A 1,706-nucleotide genomic window follows, 5' to 3' on the forward strand; every position below is an offset into this window, starting at 1 on the left:
TTTGCTTTGCTTGCTTTGCTCTGTGTCGTCTTGCTGTTCTCTGTATGTTCTCACTTACTGTTCATATGATTCAGTGTGTTAAACTCTGTTCCCATCGTTGGTGGGATACGATGATCATATTGGCTCCAAAATGTGTGTCAAAAATCATCGTGTCAAACTATCAGATCAGATCCAGCTGCTCTGATGAACACTGGCCTCAGTCTTTTGTTTAAATAAAGTTTTCTTACTATAGATCTTGGTCAGTGGTTCAGTCAGGGCCAGATGTCGCACTGTGCAGCTGTAGATGTCTCCCAGCTGTGCGGTGAACTGCAGTCTGGAGATCTGGGTGAAGGGTCCATCTTTGTTGGGATAAGGAACGTTGGTGCTGGATCCTTCTGTGACCTTCTGTCCGTTCTTGGTCCAGGAGACGTTGACAGGAGCAGGATAGAAACCAGTCACGTGACAGATCAGAGTGTTCTCCTCTCCAAACTCCACCTCATCTCTGGTGTAGATCATCACAGCTGAAGGAGCATCTGTGCACAAACACATCAGGCAGAGGATCAGAGCTTCAGCTGGTTTCCATCAGCAGGTGATCGTGATAAACATCAATGACTTGTTCAGTCATTCACTGAGATGATGCCATCATTGTCTGTGTGAGAGAAACTAGAGAAACAGGAGCACAGACAGAACTCTGCTCAGCTCCAGAGAAACGAATGAAGAAAAATAAATGTGGTCTTTAATAGAAACACAAATAGAAACATGGCAGTTTCTGAATGTGTTTACGGTGGAATGATTTCATATCTTTAATCAGTTTGTTTCACTGGCTGTGTTTGATCGGACTGATCATTCAGGTAAACACAGGTGAGGTGAGACACACGTTAAATGTTTGTATTTACGGTTATTGGAAGGGTAGTCCTTCATCACCGCGCCAAGAGCCTTCAGGTTGTGTCTGCAGACCTTCAGCTCAGTCACAGCTTGTTTATACGCTCCGGGGTAAGCCATAGGATCGGCAAAAGGAGGCAGCATGTAGACTTCCGTGTGGTTGTTAAAGTCTGCGTAGGCAACCTCCTCCCCATCCAGTCCATACATGTCCTCTGCATCGAAGTCTGAACACCCGTTTATATGAACGTCTCCGTGCAGGCCTGAAATGAAACACCGATCAATAAGCTGCTGCCGGCCTGCCAGAGTTTACTGAGACAAACTCACCATCGGCAGAGACACAGAGGACACAGGAGAGGAAGAGGAGCAGCTCCTTCATCTTCATCAGCAGCTCTCTGACCGTTAAACTGTGTGTGTGAGTGTGTGTGTGTGAGTGAACCGACTGAAAGTGTAGCAGCAGCTGAGCACTAACTCAGAGTAGCCAATCACAGAGGTCACACCCCCTGATGTCATCAGTATCCAGGCAGCTGAAGGGAAAACAATCTACAAACAGCTGGAGACAGCTCCAATCAATCATCAGTATTTATAGACTCTTCACAATAATGTTTATCGTCATCAGTTTCCCCTCTGATGATTTTCAAAATAAAACAAGCTTTATTTGAAAAACGGATTCAGTTTGTTTACAAAGATTTAGAAGAAGAAATAAAATGTGAATTTGTCTTTTAAAATGGTTTCTGTGTCTCGGCCTGATCAGAACATGTTCATCACAGCAGCCTGAAACACCATATATGTGTAAGGTTTTTTAGGACAGTAAACTCAGTCTTATCTAAATGTAGGAGCAAAATGTT

General features: G+C 44.3%; 1 protein-coding gene across 1 annotated transcript; it reads right to left on the reverse strand.

The window, feature by feature from the left end:
- Positions 1 to 124: 124 nt before the first annotated feature.
- On the reverse strand, positions 125 to 1,289 carry LOC102292493 (H-2 class II histocompatibility antigen, E-U alpha chain; the record flags this gene model as incomplete). The annotated part of the gene is given in 3 exon segments (XM_005953570.3): positions 125 to 512; positions 876 to 1,121; positions 1,186 to 1,289. Coding segments are annotated over 3 exon segments (651 nt in total). The 3' UTR covers positions 125 to 165.
- Positions 1,290 to 1,706: the final 417 nt, after the last annotated feature.

This window comes from Haplochromis burtoni, unplaced genomic scaffold (assembly GCF_018398535.1).
Source record: "Haplochromis burtoni strain Fernald_Lab_line unplaced genomic scaffold, NCSU_Asbu1 Contig_5450, whole genome shotgun sequence".
Lineage (NCBI taxonomy): Eukaryota > Metazoa > Chordata > Actinopteri > Cichliformes > Cichlidae > Haplochromis > Haplochromis burtoni.